The following is a 23,728-nucleotide window of genomic DNA, read 5'->3' as shown; positions in this document are numbered from 1 at the left end:
ATAAAATCCATACAGTAGAAAGAGAAAAGGGAGGAAAAGAAATTATCAAAGGAATAATCAAAGACTGTTCTCCAAAACTGAAGGACACAATTCTCAAGATAGAAAGAGTCCACATCTAATACCCAACACGATTATAAAAAAAAGATCCATAGCAAGGCATTTTATTGTCAAATTTCAGAATTTCAGGATATTAAAAATTTCAGAGAACATATTTCACAGAGAAAAGACAGATCATATATAAAGCAACAGAATTCAGAATGATTCGGGAGCAAGAAGATAGAAGGTAATAAGAGAAATGCCTTCAAATTCTGAGAGTAATAATTTTTAATCTAGCTAGCCAAATTATCAATCAAGGGTGAAGGTAGAAAAATTGCATTTGTACCTGCAAAATGCAAAAGGTACACCTCTAGTGCATACTTTCTTAGGAAACTCCCAGAAGATGCTACAAACAAAAACCAAAAATAATAACCACAAGAAAGAAAAACATGGAACCCAAGAAAGGAGGGCTCTAATACCAAAAAACAGAAAACAAAAGTCCTAGGATGATAGCTGTGCAGGGATCTCGGAAAGAAACAACTTCGATGGGAGCAGGAGAGAGATCTGGGACTTCCCGTCTCCAGGGATAAGTGTGCAATTAATAAAGTATCTGACACTCTTGAGCATTTGAAAAGTATAAACGTACATATTGGTTTAACCAAAAATGACGACACAATATTGGGAGAGAAGAAGGAGGGATATGATCGAGTTAAATCCTCATCAGGAGTCAGTAGAAAATCCATATACTTAAAACTTGGATTTCTTTGAACATGGTGGCAGATGCACCATTTTTAAAGCATTTTCCTATAAACCAGGCTTATTCTCTGTAATAAAAATGTTAAAAGGGCCTGTAGGTGGGCCTTAACAGTCCTTTTCCCTCAATAGATGTCTTTCAATGTCCATAAATTTTTGGTTGTTTCTCCCATCAAAGTTGGAATCAAATTCCTCTTCCCCTAAACATGGACTGAACCCAAGGACTTTTTAACAGAATGCAGCAGAAGCGATGCTGCATTACTTTTACTCGTAATAGCTGTATTGAGATGTAACTCACAAACCATAAAATTCACCCACTTAAAGCACACAATTAAATGTGGGGAGTATATTACCATTTTTTTAAAATTGTGGCAAATACATGTATAACACAAAATTTGCCACTTTAACCATTTTGAAGTTTACAGTTCAGTAGCATTAATTACGTTCACAATGTAGTGTAAGCATTACCACTAGTTATTTCCAAAACTTTAATATTACCCCAGACTGAAACTGTAACCAGTAAGCCATAACTTTCTATTACCCATCCCACCCTTCAGCCTCTGGTAATAGCTAATCCACTTTTTGTCTCTTATGAATTTGCCTATAGTAGGTACTTCATGTAAGTGGAATGATACAGTATTTATCCTTTTTTGTCTGGCTTATTTCATTTTGCATAATACTTTTACGGTTCATTCATGTTGCAGCATGTATCTGAATGTCATTCCCCTTGTTATAATTGAATAGTCCATTTTATGAATTTAACATATTTTGTTAATCCATGCATCTTTGATAGGTACTTGGATTGTTTCCATCTTTGGCTACTGTGAATAGTGCTGCAATGACCACTGGCATCCAAATATCCAAGCATCCAATTTTAGTAGAATTGTTGGGTGTATTAGAGTTCCGCAGAGGAAAAGCACCAACTGGATATGTGTGTGTGTGTGTGTGTCTATATATACACACATATACACACACACACATACAGAGAGAGAGAGAATGACTGATTTTAAGAACTGGTTCATGTGTTTGTGGGGGCTGGCAACTCTGAATTCCACAGGGTAGGCTGGCAGACCAAAGACCCAGGGAAGGTGCATTCAAGTATGAAGGCACTCTGGAGACAGATTCCTTTCTTTTCAAAGGACTTCAGTCTTTTTCTCTTAAGGTTTTCAAATGACTGGATGAAGCCCACCCACATGGAGAGTAATGTGCTTTATTCAAAGTCTGTTCATGTAACTAAACAGTACTGAGAGCATAATGTCATAAAAAATACCTTCACAGTGACATCTAGACTAGTGTTCAACCAGATATCTGGGTACCATGACCTAGGCAAACTGACACATAAAAGTCTATGTTTAGCTTTTTGATGAATTGCCAAACTGTTTTCAGAGCAGCTGAACTACTTTATGTTCCCACCAGCAATGTATAAAGTTCCAATTTCTCCACATCCTCACCAAGTTATTATTTTCTATTTTATTTCTTAATTAACTAATTAATTTGACGAAAAGAGAGAGAGAGAGAGAATGAGAACACAAGCAGGGGGACTGACGGACAAAGGGGGGAGCAGCAGGCTCCCCGCTGAGCAGGGGATCCTGATGCCGGCTCAATTCCAGGACCATGAGATCATGACCTGAGCCCAAAGCAGTCGCTCAACTGCCTGAACCACCCAGGTGCTATTACTTTCTATTTTTAAAAAAATTTAGCCATCTTAGTGGTTATGAAGTGGTATCTTACATGGTTTTAATTTTCATTTTCCTAAGGACTCATGATGTTGAACAACTTTTTATGTGCCTATTAATCCATTTGTATATCTTTAGAGAACTGTCTATTCAAGTCCTTTGCCCATTTTAGAATTATCTTTTTGTTGTAGAGTTGTATGAGTTCTTTATATACCCTGGAAATTAAACCCACAACAAATACATGATTTGCTAATATTTTCTCCCATTCTGCTTATTGCCTTTTCACTTAAACAAATATTTTATTTATTTATTCATGAGAGAGACAGAGAGACAGAGGGAGATGCAGACTCCTCACAGGGAGCCTGATACAGGATTCAATTCTGGACCACTGGGATCACACCCTGAGCCAAAGGCAGACGCTCAACCGCTGAGCCACTCAGGCATCCCAGCCTTTTCAGTTTCTTGATCATATTTTTTGATGCACAAGTTTTCAATTTTAACAAAGTTGAACTTACCTATTTTTTCTTTCTGTTGCTTATGATTTTGGTGTCTTTTCTAAGTATCTGTTGCCAAATCCAAGGTCATGATGATTCATCCCTGTTTTCTTCTAAGAGTTTTATGGCTTTAGCTCTTATATTTATGTTGCTGATCCATTTTGAATTTTTCATATATGGCATTATGGTAGGGTTCTAACTTCATTTTTTGCTTGTGGCTATCCAGTTATTACAGTACTATGTATTTAAAAGAGTATTCTTTCCCTATTAAATGGTCTCGAACCTTTGTTGAAATCAATTGGCCAGGGATATATAGGTTTATTTCTGGACTCTCAATTCTATTCCCTTGGTTTACATGTCTATCTTTATGCCAGTACCACACTATTTTGATTACTTTAACTTTGTAGGAAATTCTGAAATTGAGAGGTGTAAGTCTTCCAAATTTTTTTTTTTCCAGGATCATCTGGCTATTCAGAACCCTTTGCAATTCCATATGAATTTGAAGATCAGTTCTCCTACTTCTTCAAAAAAATGACCACTGGAATTTTGGTAGGGATTGTAATCAATTCATAGATTGTTTTTCATATTATTATCTTGACAATACTAAGACTTCCAATCCTTGAACATGGGATGTCTTTCCATTTATTTAGGACTTATTTAATTTCTTTCAGGAATGTTTTGCAGTGTACAAGTCTTTCACCTCCTTGGTTAAATTTATTCCTAGGTGGCTTATTCTTTTTGATGTTATTGTAAATGGAATTGTATTCTCAATCTCTTTTTTAAATTGTTCATTGTTGGTATATAGAAACACAACTGATTTTGTGTTGATAATATACCCTGCAACTTTGGTGAATTTCTTTATTAGCTTTGGTAGTTTTTTTTTTGCAGATTCTTTGGGATTTTCTATGTTGGATCACATGTTGGATCACATCATCTGTGAATAGAAATAATTTCCCTTCTTCCTTTCCCATTTGAATACCTTTTCTTTTTCTTGCCGAACTTCTCTGGCTGGAACTTCCAGTACAATGTGCAATAGGAGTGGTGAAAATGGGCAGCCTTGTCTTGTTTCTGATCATAGGGGAAAGCTTGCAGTCTTCACCCCTGAATAGGGTGTTGGCTGTCAATTTTTCATAAATGCCTTTTATCATACTGAGGAAGCTTCCTTCTATTCCTAGCCTTCTGAGAGTTTTTATCATGAAATAGTGTTGGATTTTGTCAAATGCTTTTTCTGCATCAACAGAGATAATCTTTTACATCTTTTAAAGATAAAATGCTTTAGCGCTAAAGTCAGTGGTATATTTTAATGAAGAAGAGAACACAGAAAAGTTCAGGTTGGGACACTAATCTGAGATAAAGGCAGAGAAAGTCCAGGGCTTAAAGTCTCCACGGAAAGTAGACAGAGAGTATTAGGGATTAGAGAGTAGAGAATTCTAGCCCCAATACAACATTTTACCAAGCTAAATTTGATAAAAGTGGGAAGAGAAATGCTTGCTTCTTGAAACGCTTGCATAAATTATTTATAAATTCTATACGGTATCCGAGTTAACAAATTAACTTACAATGATTGATACATTGATAGAGGAAATATAATGGAATGGGAGGCTGGCACTTCCACATACAAGTACCTGTAAGGTATGAGTACTGCTTGAAGATGTCAGAAGGCGTAGGTCCTGTTAGCAGAAAAACATCAATGATTCCACTCTCTGACATCCAGTGCACATCAGTTCGACATCTAATCTTTTGTTTAGCTGCAACAGGGCCCATCTGGGTCAGTGTGTACTAGAAAAAGAATTGAATGAAGATCTGAAAAATCTTCCACTAACCTACAATATGTAAGTATCATCCATGTTTAAGTAACAAGTACATACTGATAATAACTTTTACGGATTATGCTGCAAAGACTTTGGTGGCAGAGAATTGTCACTACGAAGCCCAGAGTTATGACTACACTGGTTTTGTTTCTTTCTAAGCATGACATGCAGCCATGATCCATAGCTCACCTTCACTGCAGGTTCTGTATTGATCTCCACTAGTGTTTCAGAGGCATTAAGCCAAAAAATGCCTAGAGTCCTGCCTAGCTTGTGGGCCAGAAGATAAGGCACTGAACCATAAATGCCCATTTTGTCATGTATTTTATATCCATAGACATCCAGGTTATAAAGACGGTAAGCATCGCCATCACTGAAACACACAAAGATGGACTATCATCAATTACAATCGCAAATATATTATTAGTAAATAGTATAGCCCCATTATCCCCTGTAAACACTTGAGTTCGATGAATGTTTAAGGCTCAACTCTTACCACTTCCGTAACCCAACCAGGGTTTATACCATTCTCTTCTGATTCCTTTGGCATCCCCTTCTGTGACAACTGGCATGTGTGGTCTCATAGCTTAGGTATCTTTTCTGAATATCTCTTGTGAGGTGAGGAGTATTTCCTATGAATTCTCCAGAGTAGCAAGTACACAGTAAATATAATTGGTAAATTTTGAGAGTATTTCTCTGCTTCTAAAATAAAATGAAAGATAGTGTCCTAACGTGCTTTCACAGTGCTGAGTAGGGAAAGTTGGGGAACTGAATTGGGGTGGAGAGCCCAAAGCGTGGCTTGGTATGTGAGCAGTACAGTTTTGTGATTCACTTGTTACTATGCCCACCTATTGACATGTTGTGTAAATAGCATCTGAACACAGCAAACTTGATCAGATTCTGTTTCTCTTTGATCTTGTTTCCTCTTAGAATGATGCCTCTGGCATTTACTTGTCAATAGCATAGTTTGAAGTGATTTCCCTGAGGAAATCAAAGGTGACGAGATGCCACCTCTTTCCATTCTCTGGCTTACTGTCCTTTTTTGGTAAAAGCCTTTTTCTAGGTCAGTGATTTTCAGTGTATTCTCCTAAATTCCACACAGAGGCCTTGAGAGGTAAAAGCAAAACCCAGGGAGGTGGGATTGAACTATTTCAATCACAATAGTTCCATATTTTTACTTCCTCTGTGTATTTTAGGTCAGCATTACAGTTTTTATAATTCTCAAATTCTTGCCAAAAAAATAAGATAAAAATTGAAAACCACTGCTCTTAAAGTTCTTAAAGATCTATAAACAATATCAAGGAGGAAGAGGCCAGGCACATAGTGGTCCAGGCTCAGACATCTCACATATTTTTCCTTCAAACTTTTCTAGTCCAGAAACCAGAGTGTCGTATAAGAATTTTTGTTTTCACTTTACCTAGTATTTTTAAGTTGGTGTGATTCTGCATGTTGTGGGATCCCGTAGAGATGCTCAAATCCATGCAAGGAGAAATCCAAACCAATGGAGGCAGGACCTATAGGGACCAGGATACTGAGTTTTGCTTTTCTGTGGGACAATTAGGGAGACTCAGTTACCTATAAGCATAGCAAGATGACTAGACAGGGCTTGAGAGACCTCAACTTGCCTTGATCAGTCATTGGTGTGCCCTTTCTGTAAGATGTGACATTCAGGTACTGTGGGGATACAAACATGCAAAAGGCAAAGTTCTGGTCACTTATTAGTGTTTCCTTAGCTATGTGCTGAAACTCTCTGTGTCCTCATTTATAGTAAATCTCCTTTCTATGTGTAAAATATGGCTATGAGGTTTTAGATTTTTTCCTAAACTTTCCTAGAATGTATGGCATATTTCTTTGCATTAGGAAATAAAGGGTATTGAACAATTTTAATCTTCACTAGATAAAAGACTGGGTATCTTCTATGATTGTTTATTCTTATTGCATATAGGGAGTATAATGTCAAGGGCATCAGGAGGGCTCTTCAAAATACCTCTTCCCTGTGATTGTAGATATATAAGTTTTTTTTAAACCAAAGACAACGTCCTTTATTTAACAATTATTTTAGAGATATGGTAAAAATGCAAGTAACTAGGAGAAAGAGCAGACTTAAATCTACTCTTAGGTAAGAGTATTTGACATGAAATGGTCTTTATTTAAAGGAATTTATGGAAAGGGGGTGCTATAGAGAAGGTAAAATAGATTATGGTGTTACAGAAAGGAAAGCCTGATGGCTCTTCTACTTATAAATTTTGGGCATGTTGTCAGTCCTGATCATTATACTAGCCTATAGATATAGATGCTAGAACAGAAATTCTCAAGGAGTTAGGATCTGTTATCCTACTGGTAGGAGGGAAGAGGAAAATATTTTTTCCAACTCTATAAGCTCCAAGTATCTGAACAGTATATGCTAAAGAGACAAACTCCACCTCCCCACCCCCCACCCCCATCACTAGGTCTAGTGAGAAATGTCACAGATGGGCATGTGATACTCATGAGGAGGTCTAGAAAAGGTTGAGAACCAATGGCTTGCAATGTTGGAGCTGATGAGCTCTAGAACTTCGTTTCTCATCACTTGACTCTCAAAAAAAAAAAAAAAAAGAAAATGTGGAATGCGTGGCTGTCTGATATACTGAGTAGTACCAGCAGGGTACTGTGCCCTATACCCCTAACATGAGACCATAAACTGCATGAGGCCTATCCTTCTCTTACATTCCCCACAAAAGGTACATACTCACTATTGTTCTGTAGCAAAGCATTATTGAAGAATAGAGGCCCCAAATCTGAAATTTCTGTTCCCCTTACAGAAATCACTTGTTTGGATACCAAGGGTCAAGGGATGTTAGGTACTGATATTTAGCCATTTTGGCAAGATCTGCTTCAATACTATACCAATTTCAATGTTACCATTAACTTTGACATCCACAAATTTTCCAAATTTCTCCTCCCACAGGCCTAGATCCTCTTGGTCTTCCTGGTGGCACAAAAGAGGAGCAAATTGAGTTTATACATTATAATATTGAATGGCTGCCACAATAGCACATTTTGTTTGATTGTTAAAAAATTAGACTAAGAAAATGAGTCTTTTAAAAGACCTGCTTATGATGTCAGTATATTTGACAAATTTGATCTGTGTTCCATATAAATGCCAGTAATCATCCTCCTTATGAATTGTAGCTGACATGAAAATAATTTTTTATTGTGGTAGAACAGACATAACATAAAATCTATCATTTTAACAATCTTCCATTTTAACCATTTTATTTATTTTTAAAGTAATCTCTACGCCCAATGTGGGGCTTGAACTCATGACTCCGAGATAAGGAGTCACATGATCTACTGACTGATTCAGCCAGAGGCTCCCTACCCTTTTTTTTCATTTTTATCATTTTAAAATTATATAAATGTTATTATTAAATGACATTAAGTACATTCACATTGTTGTAAACCATTATCACCATCCATCTCCAGAACTTTTACATCTTTCCAAACTGAATCTTCATACCCATTTTTTAAAAATGACTCTATTTATTTGACAGAGAGAGAAAGAGGGTGGGGGAGCAAGTGAGCACAAGAAGGGGGGCAGGCAGCAGAGAGAGAGGGAGAGGCAGACTCCCTATGGAGCAGGGAGCCTGATGTGGGGCTCGATCCTAGGACCCCAGGATCATGACCTGAACCAAAGGCAGACACTTAACCAACTGAGCCACCCAGGTGCCCCTGCATCTCCATACCCATCAAACAATAACTCCCCATACCTTCCTCCCTCAGCTCATGGCAACAATCATTCTACTTTCTGTCTGTACAAATCTGACTACTGCAAATATTTCATATAACTGGAATCATGTAGTATTTATCCTTTTGTAACTGGCTTATTTCACCTCATATAATGTCTTCATGATTCATCCATTTTGTAGCATATGTCAGAATTTCCTTCCTTTTAAAAGTGAAATAATATTCCACTGTATGTATATACTACATTTTGTTTGTACATTCATCTGACTCTTGGATTGCTGGACTGCTATTACCTTTTGGCTACTGTGAATGATGCTGCTAAGAACACAAGTATACAAATATTTGTTCGAATCTCTGCTTTTCCTTTTAGATATATATCCATAAATGAAATTGCTGGACCATATTGTAATTATATGTTGAATTTTTTGAGGAACTGCTCGCCGTTTGACATAACTATCTTTACACAGTCCAGAATGATGTGAAAACACTTTGAAAAATGCATTCTGGTGTCTGGGGTGGCTCAGTTGGTCAAGCGTCTGCCTTTGGTTCAGGTCATGGTCCCAAGGTCCTGGGATAGAGTCCTGCATTGGGCTCCCTGCTCAGTGAGGTATATGCTTCTCCCTCTACCCCTACCCCCTGCTCATGATCTCTCTCTCATACACACTCTCTCAAAAAAAAAAATATTTAAAATAAAAAAAATTAAAATGCAGTCTTTATATATGTCAGATTTTTTTAATTCTTTTTTTTTCTTGCAAACTATGTAAGGCAAAATATTTAGAATCAAATAACTCAGGTCAAAAATCAAACATTTTGGATGAGATGGGTACTTCCTCACCTTGCTTCGATTAGCCAAACTACTTCAGAGTCAAGAGTGGTCAGGTTCACAATCTTTGATGTAGAGCTAATAAATTTTCTCAGCTTTACAAGTTTCCTTTCTTGGTTTTACTAGTTTCATTCTTTCTCTCTAGTAGAATGAAAATGTTTTCTAGAAATTGTGTGCGTGTGCATGAAATACATGTTTCTTTTAAAAAATGAGCCCCTTGTTCATTTCTAGGTGGTTTCTTCATAATTATAAGCTTCTGTAAAGTCAGCCTCTATATGCCGGGGTGTTTAAATCACATCTAAATTCTTAATGTAGGGACTATTATCCTGGGGTCTATGGATGGGCTTTAGAGTTTGTGAACTTCTTCAAACAGTGTGAAAATTCTGTTCTACAGAAATGGTTCATTAGCTTTCATCAGATTCTTGCATCTATGATGCAAAACCACTATCTAAGCTATCTAATTAGAGGTCTCCCCAAAGCTGATTGGACAGATCACAAAACTGTAAGGCTATGTCTTAGTTGTCCTTCTCTACTTGAAAAAGGGGGAAATATTCTCTCTCATATTCATCAGCATGGGTCAGTTCCAAGAGGAAGGAGGCATGTCCTTGCTCTGGAAATATTTTTTTCACCATTCCTGGTGGCCATACCTACTGTCAGAGATCTTTCAAAGATGCACATGGCTTTGGATGAAGAGAAGATTTCTGGAATGCCCATTATCCATAATTCAGCTAAAATAATCTTTTAAAAACAGGCATCAGGCCACATATATCTCTGTTGATTATAGCCTTTCCATAGTTTTCCTTTGCCCTTAGGTTAAAGCCCAAAAACCGTAACAAGACATAGAAGAATGCCAGCTCTACAGCAATGGGGGACTTTGATTTATTCAAGATATATTACCAATTCCTTGAACAGTGCCTGGCATATAGGAAATATGCAACAATAGTTACTGGATAAGAGAATTATTATAAGGCTTTTCACAGAATTGCCCTGCTTATCTCTCTGGCCTTGTTATACAATACCTTTTCCTTTGCTTTTTTTTTCACCCACTAAAAAGTATGTATGTTTTAAAAAATTTTTCAGATGTGTTCCTTCCTACCTTAAGGTCTTTGAAAATGAAATTTCCTCTATCTGAAATATTCTTTTCCCACTTTTTGACTAGCTATTGTATCCTCGTGCATCAGTTTTAGTTGGAAAATCATTTCCTTCAGGAAGTCTATCCTGACCCTCATCTTAGTCAACTTCCTTGTTATATTCTCCTATAGCACTCTTTGCAACACTCCTCATGCTTGTACTTAATGTCAATCTTTCCCATTAGATTCTAAGATTCATGAGGATAGGTTGGGATTTGTTTTATTCACTGCCGATTCTCTTTGCCTAGCATAATTTTTTGAGCTGGAATAAAAGCAGGCACTCAGGAATTAACTGTTTTATGAATGAATGAACACATGAGTAGATGAATGAAAGAATTAACGAGATTGCAAGGTGAGCAAAAGAGATACATGGCCCAATTTATATGTAGTAGAGTATTATCAAGTACCCATCTGGGAAGAATAGAATTATTATATTCCATATCATGATAATGATGGTGAAATTAAGAAAAAAATTGGTCAGTCTAAATTACCTGAGAAGCATCAACTGATGTGTCCTCCTTATTTTCTTTGGTAGATCTGTTTTAATATAAATAAAGATGTTTCACTCATGGGAAGACTGACAGAATTTTGTTCAGTGATAAAGATTTTAATTTCTAACTTTTGAGATGCTGTAAATTATATCTTAACTTATTAAAAATGTCATTACCAAAATAACTATGAAATTGAACATTTGTGATGAACATTAATCTAATAGCTTGATTTATTAAAATGTAGATATATTTGAATTTCGTTTACCTTTGAAAACTTTACCAGTTTTTTTATTATACATGTAGTACATGTAATATATAATACATTATTTAAACAAGATATAAGCAAGCAAAGTAGAACAAGCTGCCCTCACCCAATGTTACCCTAGAATAGAGCAACATAACACACTCTCTTCCAAAATGATTGTGACAACTTATTCTTTCATGTACAGTTGGATTTGAGTGCTCATTTCTCATTCTTAATACGGGGCCTTATACACTTAAAATTTTTATCAATCTAAAATTTTAGAAAAGACTTTCCTGCCTCATGACAATGCTCTGATGAAGTCTCAAAGTTTTTACTTTAGCTGCCCTATCAATCCATTGATTTATATGAATTTAATAAAATAGGATTTTAAAAACTGGAATGTGTTTTTTTTCCAGTTTTCTTCTTATACTTTATACCTAGCTTCCTAACGTTGTAGCCGGAAAATATTCTTAATAATGATTTCAACCTTCTTAAATTTACTGAGACTTGTCTTGTGGCTTAATAGGTTAGATCTACAGATTTAATTTGGACTATGTTCTATGTGTACTTGAAAAGACTATATTCTGCTGTTTTTGGATGGAATGTCTGTTTATGTACATGTATGTGGGTATAAAAAGTTCATCTGGTCTAATGTGTCATTTCTTGTTGGATCTTTCCCTTTATCCTATATAATGGCCTTCTTTGTTTCTTGTTATAGTCTTTGTTTTAGAGTCTGGTCACTTAAGTTCAAGCATATTCTAAATGCACTACATTTTTACTCCTCTCACACCATGTTTTATGTTTTGGATGTTGTATTTTACATCTTATTGTGTATCCCTTGATTTAATTATTGTAGATCTAGATAGTTTTACTACTTTTGTTTTTTTTTTCCCCTTAAAGATCTTATGTATTTGAGAAAGAGAGTGAGAAGCAGGCTCCCTGCTGAGCAGGGAACCCAACATGGGGTTCATGACCTGAGCTGAAGGCAGATGTTTAAACCAACTGAGCCACCCAGATGCCCCATTACTTTTGTCCTTTTGCCCTGTACAAGCTGTGCAGGTGGTTGAACTGCTGCCTTTATTACGTTTACCTTTACCAGTGAGACTTTTTTCTTTTATAATTTTCTTATTTCTAGTTATGGACTTTTCTTTTCCATTTAAGGAAGTCCCTTTAACATTTCTCAGAAGGCTGGTTTCATATTGATGAACTCCTTTGGCTTTTGCTTATTTGGGAAACCCCTTATTTCTCCCTCAATTCTAAGGGATAACCTTGCCATATAAAGTATTCTTAGTTCTAAGTTTTTCTCCTATCAGCACTTTGAATATATAGCGTCATTCCCTTCTGCCCTATCAAGTTTAGGGGGTTCCCTTGCTGCTTATAAGATTCTTTCATATTTAACTATTGATTCTTCCACTGTAATGTGTCTTGAGGTGGGTCTCTTTGGGTTCATCTTACTTGGGCTCTGTACTTTGTGGACTTGGATATTTATTTCTTTCACCAGGTTAGAGAAGTTTTCTGCCATTCTTTGTTTCTTTTCTTTTTTTAAAAAAAAGATTTTATTTATTTATGAGAGAGAGAGAAAGAGAGAAAGAGAGAAAGAGAGAGAGAGAGAGAGAGAGAGAAAACGACTGGGGGAGGGGCAGAGGGCGAAGGAGAAAGAGACTCCCCAATGAGTACAGGGCCCCCATGGTGCTCGACCCCAGTACCCTGAGATCATGACCTGAGCTAAAGTCAGATGCTCAACCACTGAGCCACCCAGGCGTCTCCACATAAACAGCTTTGAATAAAAAATTGTTTTCTGAAAATTCTTGGACAACTATTCAAGTGTAGGATAACTCAAGTTATTACAAGGGGATAAAGTGAAATTCTGAAGGCAAATCAATTCACGTTAACATTTATCAAGTCTCAACAGAGTGTTTTTTAAGAGTATAGAGAGTAGAGAATGCCATCAGTTAAAGACACAGGATGTGTTAAGAGTATTGAGTTGCAAATGTCTAGGAATTATTCTTGTCATCAAGCTTGCATTTACTTGCACAGGCGAAAAGATGAAAGACTTCATAACAATATTCCAGCAAATATGGCGAACCAATTTTCCATGGTGATATAACAACTATTTAGGCAATTAGTAATCACAATCTGGTTTTCTAAAGTCGTTTACATGTCAAGTAATGTGCAAAAATACCTTTGCTTGAGAGGAATCTGCAGGTGCTCAAAGTACAATTGGTTCAGGGAGTTTATGCTCATCACAATCTCTTCTTCAGACACCAAATCTATCTTGAATGGGTTTGCTGTGATACGACACTTCAGATCTCCTTTTCCATCTGCCAATACCAGACTACCTGCATCCCCTGAGCATGAAATCAGCCTAGAAAACAAAGTAAGAAGAGAAAAACAGGTGACGGCTCAATGTGATTCTCAATTCAAATTAGTGTGTAAATGGGGTGCCTGGATGGCTCAGTCAGTTTAAGTGTCTGGCTCTTGATTTCAGCTCAGATCATGATCTCAGGGTCGTGAGATTGAGTCAAATTAATCAGTCTACCCAGTTCTCAGTTTCCTCATCTGTAAAGTAGAACTAATAAAAGCAAGAACAAATAGAGCTCTCAGGGAGAATTAAATGAGATCATATGTGCAAAGTACTTGGCAGAGCCTGGCACATAATAAGCACTCAATAAATGTTAGCTAGCATCATTATTATCCTGGTCTGGACAGTCTAGTAACACTTTGTTGCACTAAACACTTTGCTTTTTTCTCTCATCCCAACCGTACACTCAAAAACTAAGGAAATAACATAGGTTGGATTTTGATCCACTGAGTCCACAGTGAGATAGAATCTCTCCTGACTCTCATCAGTCCTTGATTTGACAGGTAGACTGTTAGAATATTCTGGATCCCCAGGAATTATGTAAGCTCAGAGGCAGCACTTACATTCCCTGAGAGGTCTAGATATTTCTTTCTCTGGTGCATAGTCACCCTGGTAAATGGTCACCTGCCTCTTTAGGGAAGGTGAGGGGGGATATTTTATGTTATTATATCCTTATGAAGTCCTTCTCCATGGATTCTAGGCGTCCCCTTCAAGAAAGATGCCTGGGTTCTAGAAACTGTCTGGATTTTTGTGAGAGGTTGTATCTCACTGTTCATCAAACCTAAATGGAGTTCTTTTGATTGTTCTATCAAGTAGGACTTTAGTGCATCTATTCCAGTCCAGGGGACCTTGGATACATTGTTCACTGACTTGAGGGTTAAACCATTTTGGGTACCATACATGCCCTGCTGTACATTATGGAAACATCTTCACCTTGTCTCTAACAACTAAATGCTGCTACTTTCATTCTGCCACCTGGAGTTTCATCATCTCCACTGAAATCAGGGAGCCCATTTTGATAGCATCATTTCCCACCATTATTTCTAGCTCACAAAAGACATTCATTGAGTATAGTGCTTTCCAAGTGTTCCCTCACCAATATATTTCTTAATGAAGGGAGTATCCTTTGGATCCTCTTGGAGAACAAAATTAGGGGCTAGATGAGCTGTTGCATATGATATATCCACGTCAATATCTTTACCTTTCTAAGTCTATGGATATCCTAAGTCTTTCTACTCTGTGCCAAGGAATTTCTGGTATCTCAACTTCATTCAGCAGAGCCCATAGATGAATATAGATTATAATTAACCAGCCAAGCAATAATTAGACCCACTTGCAGCTGTCCAAGCTAGCATATCAAATCTAGATTCTCTGGTACATGTACCCATGTCAATAAATTTAATGTGGTCCTAAAATTATGTTCCTTCCTTCCGTCTAGGAATCTCTCAGAAATCATTTCCATCCATATTCCCAGGACTTTTGCCAGCAAAAAATCTTGAAATTCTTCAGGTATAAAGGTTTGACTGTAATTAGCTCTGTAGTCATGATGGTTTCCGATGGTGAGTTTAGCAGCAATGAAGGATGGTAGGTTGAGGCACAAGAAGTCCTGGAATCCCCTTGCAAAATATATCTTAGGTGAGGTCAACACAGGGTGTCCAAGTCAGGTAGGATCAGCTTTATTAGAGGAAAAGGAGCTGCTTCTGCTGGAATAGGAAGCTCGGTGGAATTCTGAGGTTTAGGTACTCAGTTATTCAAGTCTTCCCAAATGTTGCTTTTTAATTTTCCCTTTTCCCAGTCAGTGCCCTAAATTCTCAGAACTGATGAGGCTGTGAATTAAACTCATGGTCTAAGTCAGCAAATCACGGACTCAAACTCTGTACCTGATTTTCAGCTATAAGGATAGCTACAACAGATGTGAGAGACTTTTAGGACTGTCATAAAAACATATTTGGTTTCTGAGAATGCCTGAACTAAGAATTCAAAACCTGATACTGTACTTTGCTTTCTTTAAGTTCTTCAGTGAAGTTAGTAATAGGCCACTTCAGAGTTTTGAGTTCTTTGATAATTGTGCTATTCTATGCCCCTATTTCTTGGTCTGCAGGGGCCATACTTTCAATATGTGCTTTATTTTAGTTGACCACAGGTAGTAATTTAAGTAACTCTGCCATGGAATGCTGTGGTTTACTGCTAGTTGTATTAGTTTGCTAGGTCTGCCACAACAAATACCACCCTGGGTAGCTTAAACTACAGAAATTTATTTTCTCAAAATTCTACAGGCTGGAAGTTCAAGATCAAAGTGTCAGTGGGTTTGGTTTCTTCCGAGACCTTTCTCCTTGGCTTTCAGATGGCCATCTTCTTGTTACATCCTCACACAGTCATCCCTCTGTCTGTGTTACTTGTGTCCTAATCTCCTCTTCTTATAGGACACAAGTCATATAATATTAGAGTCTACCCTAATGACCTCATTTTAACTCAGTTGCCTCTTCGAAGGCCCTACCTCTAAATATAGTCACATTCTGAGGTACAGGAGGTTAGGGCTTCTCCTGCGGATTTACCCCAAAGATACAGATGCAGTGAAAAGCCGAGACACCTGCACCCCAATATTCATAGCAGCAATGTTCACAATAGCCAAACTGTGGAAGGACCCTCAGTGTCCATCGAAAGATGAACAGATAAAGAAGATGTGGTCTATATATACAATGGAATATTATTCAGCCATTAGAAATGATGAATACCCACCATCTGCTTCTACATGGATGGAACTGGAAGGTATTATGCTGAGTGAAGTAAGTCAATCGGAGAAGGACATACATTATATGGTTTCTTTCATTCATTTGGGGAATATAAAAAAATAGTGAAAGGGATTAAAGGGGAAAGGAGAGAAAATGAGTGGGAAAAATCAGAGAGGGTAACAAAACATGAGAAACTCCTAACTCTGGGAAGTGAACAAGGGGTAGTGGAAGTGGAGGTGGGTGGGGGGATGGGGTGACTGGGTGATGGGCACTGAGGGGGGCACTTGACAGAATGAGCACTAGGTGTTATACTATATGTTGGCAAATCTAACTCCAATAAAAAATATACAAAAAAGAAAAACAAAAAAGGAGGTTAGGGCTTCAACAAATGAGTTTAGGTGGGGGGGGGGGCACAATTCAGTCCTTAACATTAATATCCCATCCTATAATGGTAACCAGGCCTTTGCTACCTTCAAATCCAGCCAAATCATCTAACCAATCTCATATTCCCATCCTGGAGGGTTTGTTGCTTATACTCACTTCTGATACTAAAAACTATCAACTAAGAGTCAACTGTAGATTAAAGAAAAAACTCTGGCTATTTAAGTAGAAAATAAGTAACTTAAAATGGGGGAATTGGGAGCTTACAACATCATGGGAAGTGTTGAGGTAATAGTAATGACCCCTAGAACAACACTACATAACTGTATGGTCAATGGAACTTCTATTGCAGCTAGAATCAGGAAGCTGGAAAAGAAGACACCAAGGCAACTGCTGGGCTCCAAGATCATGCCACGTTAGCTCCAGAGATTAGGAAATTACTTCCCTAACTAGTGTGCCTCTAGAGACATTCTATATCTGCCAAATCCACACTAGCAAAATGGGAAGCTGAGTTCTTAAATCAAGATCCCTGTAAGTGCACCTGATTGGTAGAACCTGAATTATACCAGAAACTAGATGCCATGGGAATATGGGAGATGGAAGAATGTGGTTTTCAGCTTTCTAGTTACTACAGTAGCCACAGGCCCTCTAGAAAGAGGTTGGAATAGAAGCAGAATATGCCATATTTATTACACAAAGTAGTTATCACCCTGACCCTAAAACACAGTAAAAATAACACAGAGAAAGAAAAAGTACAGATGAATTTTACTTAAGAACATAGATGTAAAAATGTTAAAGAATCTACCAGTAAACTGAATCCTCCAGGATAGTAAAAAATAATATATTGTGACCAAGTACACACCCTCCCCCCCAACACACACAAGCATAAACACAAATGTGCATGCAAACTGCAAAGCCTTGAAAACAGTCTCTTTTTACTTCTTGTTTCCTAAGTCCTTGGCATACTAGCAGCTCAATGAATAGAGACCTATTTTGAATTTATGGTGATTCTACTATAATCGAAATAGTTTCTCCTTATAATCTTTTGACTATTAAATTTTTATGAAAAATTATCTACATAAAACTATTATAATGATATAGTGAAAATAAAAGCATCTGGCATAATCTTATCTACCCTTAGTGAAATAATATAAAACAATAACAAGAATTAACAGGCAGAACCAAGTTGAAATATCACTGAAAGATATGCTGAGAACTAAAGAAGATGCTGTAAGTATATCAAAAATGTTTTTTAATCCCCAAAGATTTTTTTTCACCTTGACACTGATTATTAATTTATCTCTGACTCTAAGTCAAATTACATGTTAGACTTCTGAGACTACCCTTAATTAAAAGTGAGTCAGCCTAACTGTATAAATTATGGTAAGCACGGGAGTTTGGCTAGTGTATTAGATCTCTGGAGTCCTGCTGCTAATCTGAGTAAATTAAATAGCTCTGCTTCTATTTATTCCCAATGTCTGGTTAATGAATCCTTTTCTTTGTGAGAAGGACAGCAGGAATCAAAAGCTCTGCCTCTCCCCATTTATAAGTGCCAATAAATCAGATGGTGGAGGAAGAGAAAACAAAATGGATAACATACAAAATGGATAAATATATCCCCAAATAACTGAAAACAAACTCTGCAAATGATGGTAGCTTTGACTAGAAAAAACAGGAGGCACACATAAAATCTGCTACTCAAAGTTTAATGAAAGACCATATTGGGGGCATGTGCAAGATCTCTTGTTCCCTGGCTTACCTTACAGTGCTGGGCTTGATTGTGAGGACATCAGGAACTTCATACCTGGGTTTCAGGGGAGTTTCTTCATTTATTTTAAGCCTGAAAATATTTCCCTCTATACCATAAACTTCGGCCAGTAGAGGAACCTGGGAACAGACAAGAGATTAGTTTCAAGAGGTTATTACCCAGTGACGGTCAGTTCTACAGTCAAATTGCAATAATTAGAAACTATGTTTGAATTATTATAGGCCATATAAACTGGAGGACAATGGGAATCACGAAGGAAAAAGCTCCCCCATCGGGGATCCCTGGGTGGCTCAGTGGTTTAGTGCCTGCCTTCAGCCCAGGGAGTCCTGGAGTCCCAGGATCAAGTGCCACGTTGGGCTCCCTGTATGGAGCCTGCTTCTCCCTCTGCCTGTGTCTCATGAATAAATAAAATCTTTAAAAAAAAGAAAAAGCTCCCCAATCTTTGTATATACTTACTTGTCTATACCTGTGGTAGAGCAAGAAATACCTTCTATGTTCTATGGCTAGGCAAACATATAATTGTCTATACCAGGACCTTTAAGGATGAAAGAGGTTTCTATTAATAATTGTACTGAAGGATGGGCATAAACTGAAACTGTTTTTGGAAAGCTGGGACCTATGGCCCCTTGTATATACGACAAAACTACAGATATCTTAAGAGTTTGGTGTTAAAACTAGGGCAACCGGATTCCAGCAGAATGAAAGATGAAGGATAATGAGCCATAGAATGGAAAGGAATAGAGAAAAAAAATAGTGGTCTTTGGGGTTCCCTAGGATAGATGATTGTGGCTTGCTGTACTAAAATCAAGGCATTTCCCGTATACCTGGGAATAAGGTCTGGGGAACTTTCTCAAGAGGTTGGGATATTCTCAGCTTTCTTAAGAAGCTGAGGAACTTAGGTAAAATTCTGTCTACAGTGGGGCATGGAAACAACATAGAATTATAGAGAATATAGAATTTGATAAATAAAACAAACCAAACCTCAAGAGAATAGAAGTGGTTAGCTATAGGTTACAAAATGAGGCATCTAGGTCAGAGAAATATGCATTATTTAATATGCAGTCATCTTTATTATAACTCATATATACATTAGAATCAGATGTGGATCTTTAATAAAAAGTACCTAGGATCCCAAGGGCTTTTGTCTTCCATTTGTCATGTAGTTAGAAAAATCCAGTTTACTTGAGAATAGTGGAAAAGTCCACTATACTAAAAGTAGTATCTTAGTTTCAGTATGACAAATTTTCTCCTCATAGGTATTCTGGAGTCTTTGGGTGTTTTAATGAGCCTGCCCATTTTTCAGTGCCTTCTCCAATTCCTTAGAAATTTCAATGGGCACCTGGCGTATAGAACATTCTATTACTCTACTGATTCTTTTTATTTATTTATTTTTTATTTTTTTATTTTATTTTTTTTTAATTTTTATTGGTGTTCAATTTACCAACATACAGAAAAACACCCAGTGCTCATCCCGTCAAGTGTCCACCTCAGTGCCGTCACCCATTCCCCTCCAACACCCGCCCTCCTCCCCTTCCACCACCCCTAGTTCGTTTCCCCGAGTTAGGAGTCTTTATGTTCTGTCTCCCTTCCTGATATTTCCCAACATTTCTTTTCCCTTCCTTTATATTCCCTTTCACTATTATTCATATTCCCCAAATGAATGAGAACATACACTGTTTGTCCTTCTCTGATTGACTTATTTCACTCAGCATAATACCCTCCAGTTCCATCCACGTTGAAGCAAATGGTGGGTATTTGTCATTTCTAATTGCTGAGTAATATTCCATTGTATACTCTACTGATTCTTAAGGTATGGTACTGGGGATACACCCGAGAATTTGCTTTTCTAATCTATTGTTTCCCTTTGATCTACTCTAATGAGCAGTTTTAAAAAGGGGTCAAATGTGCCCATGCTTCCAAACCTCCATGCTTATCTTACAAAAATATCATTTACTTTATCATTCACATTACCAACTCTCCCTACCAAATAAAGGACCTAAAAGCATGAAGTATCACCTGCCAATGTTAGGCGAGGTGCCCAAATCACGTTATTTAGAATTCTGAGTGATAGCAAGCAATTCCAACACAGAGCTAGTCTTTCTCAAAAAATGCTTAGAGAAATATTTTGACAGTTTTCAACATGCTGTGCCATATAGTAGTGGTTGTTGCCAGATTCTTCATTAAATCCTTCATGTGATGCTGAATTCTGGTTACAATTGGGTACATGTAATTGTTATGTAACATCTTTTTTTTTTTTTTTAAGATTTTATTTATTCATTCACGAGAGACATAGAGAGAGAGGCAGAGACATAGGCAGAGGGAAAAACAGGCTCCCTGCAGGAAGCCTGATGCCGGACTCCATCACAGGACCCTGGATCATGCCCTGAGCCAAAGACAGATGCTCAACTGCTGAGCCACGCAGGCATCCCATTTAACACCTGTAAAATGGGCAGCCTCGGTGGCGCAGCTGTTTAGCGCCACCTGCAGCCCAGGGCGTGATCCTGGAGACCCTGGATCCCATGTCAGGCTCTCTGTATGATGCCTGCTTCTCCCTCTGCCTGTGTCTCTGCCTCTGTCTCTCTCTCTGTGTCTCTATGAATAAATAAATAAAATCTTTAAAAAAAAATCTGTTAAATGAAAGGGTAAACTGAGCAGGCTGTGTAACATGGTGTAGAATGGATACAATGTGGTGTAAGTAAGATAGGAAGCAGGGAGACTATCACAGCACGTAAAATAATGATTTCACTGGAACTTTGCCTTTTGGAAATATATGAAAGTAGTCAGGGCACTTAAGCAGTGACATGACACTTAAGAGTGACCAGGTAAAAAGTACAGTGGCTGTGACTGTTTTACAGATAATTCTTAAGGTAGGGTTATAGTAGAATAGTAGTGAGCATAGAGTAATTATTTTTTCTAGCTTTTTTTAAAAAAGATTTTATTTATTTATTCATGAGAGACACAGAGAGAAGCAGAGACATAGGCCGAGGGAGAAGCAGGCTCCATGGAGGGAGCCCGATGTAGAACTCGATCCCAGGACCCCGGGATCACACCCTGAGCTGAAGGCAGATGCTCAACCACTGAGCCACCCAGGTGTCCCTTTTTCTAGCTTTATTAAGATACTATCCATTGGAAGAAAGACAGTCTCTTCAATAAATGGTGCTGGGAAAATTGGACATCCACTTGTAGAAGAATGAAACTAGACCACTCTCTTTCCCCATACACAAAGATAAACTCAAAATGGATGAAAGATCTAAATGTGAGACAAGATTCCATCAAAATCCTAGAGGAGAACACAGGCAACACCCTTTTTGAACTTGGCCACAGTAACTTCTTGCAAGATACATCCACAAAGGCAAAAGAAACAAAAGCAAAAATGAACTATTGGGACTTCATCAAGATCAGAAGCTTTTGCACATTTTTTTTTTTTAAAAAAGAAGCTTTTGCAGCAAAGGATACAGCCAACAAAACTAAAAGACAACCTACAGAATGGGAAAAGATATTTGCAAATGACGTATCAGATAAAGGGCTAGTTTCCAAGATCTATAAAGAACTTATTTTTTTTTAAATAAAGAACTTATTAAACTCAACACCAAAGAAACAAACAATCCAATCATGAAATGGGCAAAAGACATGAACAGAAATCTCACAGAGGAAGACACAGATATGGCCAACATGCACATGAGAAAATGCTCTGCATCACTTGCCATCAGGGAAATACAAATCAAAACCACAATGAGATCCCACCTCACACCAGTGAGAATGGGGAAAATTAACAAGGCAGGAAACAACAAATGTTGGAGAGGATGCGGAGAAAAGGGAACCCTCTTGCACTGTTGGTGGGAATGTGAACTGGTGCAGCCACTCTGGAAAACTGTGTGGAGGTTCTTCAAAGAGTTAAAAATAGACCTGCCCTACGACCCAGCAATTGCACTGTTGGGGATTTACCCCAAAGATACAGATGCAATGAAACGCCGGGACACCTGCACCCCGATGTTTCTAGCAGCAATGTCCACAATAGCCAAACTGTGGAAGGAGCCTCGGTGTCCATCGAAAGATGAATGGATAAAGAAGATGTGGTCTATGTATACAACGGAATATTACTCAGCCATTAGAAATGACAAATACCCACCATTTGCTTCAACATGGATGGAACTAGAGGGTATTATGCTGAGTGAAGTAAGTCAATCGGAGGACAAACGTTATATGTTCTCATTCATTTGGGGAATATAAATAATAGTGAAAGGGAATATAAAAGAAGGGAGAAGAAATGTGTGGGAAATATCAGGAAGAGAGACGGAACATAAAGACTCCTAACTCTGGGAAACGAACTAGGGGTGGTGGAAGGGGAGGAGGGCGGGGGGTGGGGGTGAATGGGTGACGGGCACTGAGGGGGGCACTTGATGGGATTAGCACTGGGTGTTATTCTGTATGTTGGCAAATTGAACACCAATAAAAAATAAATTTGTTATAAAAAAAGATATAATTAATGTGTAACATTGTACAAATTTAAAATGTACAAATTTCAGGTTGATCTGATACTTATATATTGCAAAAATGATCACCACTATAGCATTAGCCAACAACTGCATTATATCACTTAATTATCATTTCTTTTTTTGTGATAAGAGCATTTAAGACCTACCCTTTTAGTAACTTTAAGTATTATTAGTTAAAATCACTATGCTGTACAGGAGAATCCCCAGAACTTACTCATTTTATGTACAGCTGGAAGTTTATACTGTTTGGCCAGCATCAACCATCCCCCACCCCAATCATACTGTAATCATCCCTTACATGTTTAATGTTCTTTTGTAAATTTAATTACTTCAGGTCATTCAGAATTCTAAGATTTAAAAACGTGCTCAAATACAAATAAAGCTGAAATCCTGTTAGATTATGTATTGTCTCCTAAGTGAGACCTATATTTCCATTGCTCTCTCAAATTCAACTAACATTTATTTGGCATCTAATATTATGACGTGCTGTGAAAAAGATTACTAAATGCTTAGAGGGAAATCTCAATTTAGAGACGAAACATAAAGTGTTCTGTAAGTGCTGTGGGAGAACAAGAGAAGGGACTATTAACAATGACCAGAGGGGGGAGGGGCAAGACGGCGGCAGAGCAGGGTCTCCAAGTCACCTGTCCTCAACAAATTACCTAGAAAACCTTCCAATCATCCTGAAAATCTACGAATTCGGCCTGAGATTTAAAGAGAGACCAGCTGGAACGCTACAGTGAGAAGAGTTCGTGCTTCTATCAAGGTAGGAAGACTGGGAAAAAGAAATAAAGGAACAAAAGGCCTC

The 23,728-nt window shown here is 37.7% G+C and overlaps 1 protein-coding gene across 14 annotated transcripts in view; it reads right to left on the bottom strand.

Moving 5' to 3' along the window:
* GANC (glucosidase alpha, neutral C) overlaps positions 1–23,728 on the bottom strand; it is an 80,299-nt gene that overhangs the window by 39,541 nt on the left and 17,030 nt on the right. For all 14 annotated transcript variants that reach the window (XR_011997357.1, XR_011997359.1, XR_011997358.1 and 11 more), the window contains 7 exons: positions 18,416–18,543; positions 13,364–13,546; positions 10,938–10,983; positions 7,669–7,735; positions 6,185–6,281; positions 4,960–5,140; positions 4,585–4,738 (listed from right to left, as the gene is read on the bottom strand). Coding sequence is in view for 11 of the 14 variants with exons in the window: in XM_072738374.1 (XP_072594475.1) it covers positions 4,585–4,738; positions 4,960–5,140; positions 6,185–6,281; positions 7,669–7,735; positions 10,938–10,983; positions 13,364–13,546; positions 18,416–18,543 (856 nt within the window). In the remaining 3 variants the exon portion in view is untranslated. The remainder of the gene's footprint in view (positions 1–4,584; positions 4,739–4,959; positions 5,141–6,184; positions 6,282–7,668; positions 7,736–10,937; positions 10,984–13,363; positions 13,547–18,415; positions 18,544–23,728) is intronic.

The sequence above is a fragment of the Vulpes vulpes genome, chromosome 15 (genome assembly GCF_048418805.1).
Source record: "Vulpes vulpes isolate BD-2025 chromosome 15, VulVul3, whole genome shotgun sequence".
NCBI lineage: Eukaryota > Metazoa > Chordata > Mammalia > Carnivora > Canidae > Vulpes > Vulpes vulpes.
This window is presented reverse-complemented; position numbering and strand designations above follow the sequence as displayed.